General features: G+C 44.6%; 1 protein-coding gene across 1 annotated transcript; it reads right to left on the reverse strand.

Moving 5' to 3' along the window:
- Positions 1 to 246: 246 nt before the first annotated feature.
- LOC142172458 (uncharacterized) lies at positions 247 to 639 on the reverse strand. The gene has a single exon (XM_075236079.1). It carries the CDS (start codon positions 637 to 639, stop codon positions 247 to 249), a length of 393 nt encoding a protein of 130 aa, XP_075092180.1.
- Between the last annotated feature and the right edge of the window lie 347 nt (positions 640 to 986).

Below are 986 nucleotides of genomic sequence, written 5' to 3' on the forward strand. Positions count from 1 at the left end.
TGTCGACCATGGCCGCGGTGTGTTTAAAAAATTGAGGCAGAATGTTTACACCTCACCGCGGTTTACCGCGGTCCACTACGGTCGCAATGGATGAAAAATTCGAGGCAGAATGTTTGCCTTCCACCGCGGTCGCGTTGCTAGCGCTGTTTTTTTTAAGTTACATGAACACACTAATCAACACACTCGTGGGTTGCCTCCCACGCAACGCATGATTTAACGCCGCGGAACGATGCAAGCATATGATCATCACTCCTCATCCGCGTAGTGGGGCTCTGTCAAATGGATTACCACTCTATCCCCTTTTTCTTCAGCCATTCCAAGGTAATGTTTCAACCTTTGCCCATTTACTGTGAACTTTTTTGTCCCATCTTCTGATTCAATCTCTACAGCTCCACTTAAGAATATTTTCACCACTCTGAAGGGTCCTGACCATCGGGACTTTAACTTACCTGAAAACAATCTCAACCTCGAGTTGTATAACAATACTAGATCTCCGGGTTTGAAGTTTCGATCCAAGATGTGTTTATCATGCATTAATTTCATCCTTTCTTTGTATAATCTAGTACTCTCAAAGGCCTGGAACCTGAATTCCTCGAGCTCATGTAACCCAGTGATTCTGTTAGTACCTGTTGTCTCCATGTTTAAGTTTAACTGCCATAATGCCCAAAGTGCTTTATGCTCTACCTCAATTGGGAGGTGGCATGCCTTGCCAAACACCAACTTGTACGGTGACATACCAATTGGGGTTTTGAAAGTTGTGCGGTATGCCCACAATGCATCATCCAATTTCTTTGCCCAGTCAATCCTTGTTGCATTCACTATTTTTGTGAGGACACTTTTAATCTCCCTGTTGGACACTTCAACTTGCCCGCTCGATTGTGGGTGGTACGGGGTGGTCACTTAATAACGAACTCCATATTTTTCCAACAGCCGTGCGAATGCTCTATTGTAGAAATGGGTTCCGCCATCACTGAGTATAGCTCTTG

The sequence above is a fragment of the Nicotiana tabacum genome, chromosome 18 (genome assembly GCF_000715075.1).
Source record: "Nicotiana tabacum cultivar K326 chromosome 18, ASM71507v2, whole genome shotgun sequence".
NCBI classification, from domain to species: Eukaryota; Viridiplantae; Streptophyta; class Magnoliopsida; order Solanales; family Solanaceae; genus Nicotiana; species Nicotiana tabacum.

Bases quoted from the DNA above. Each gene is read 5' to 3' on its own strand.
- LOC142172458 (XM_075236079.1), bottom strand. From the start codon at position 639: ATGGAGACAACAGGTACTAACAGAATCACTGGGTTACATGAGCTCGAG.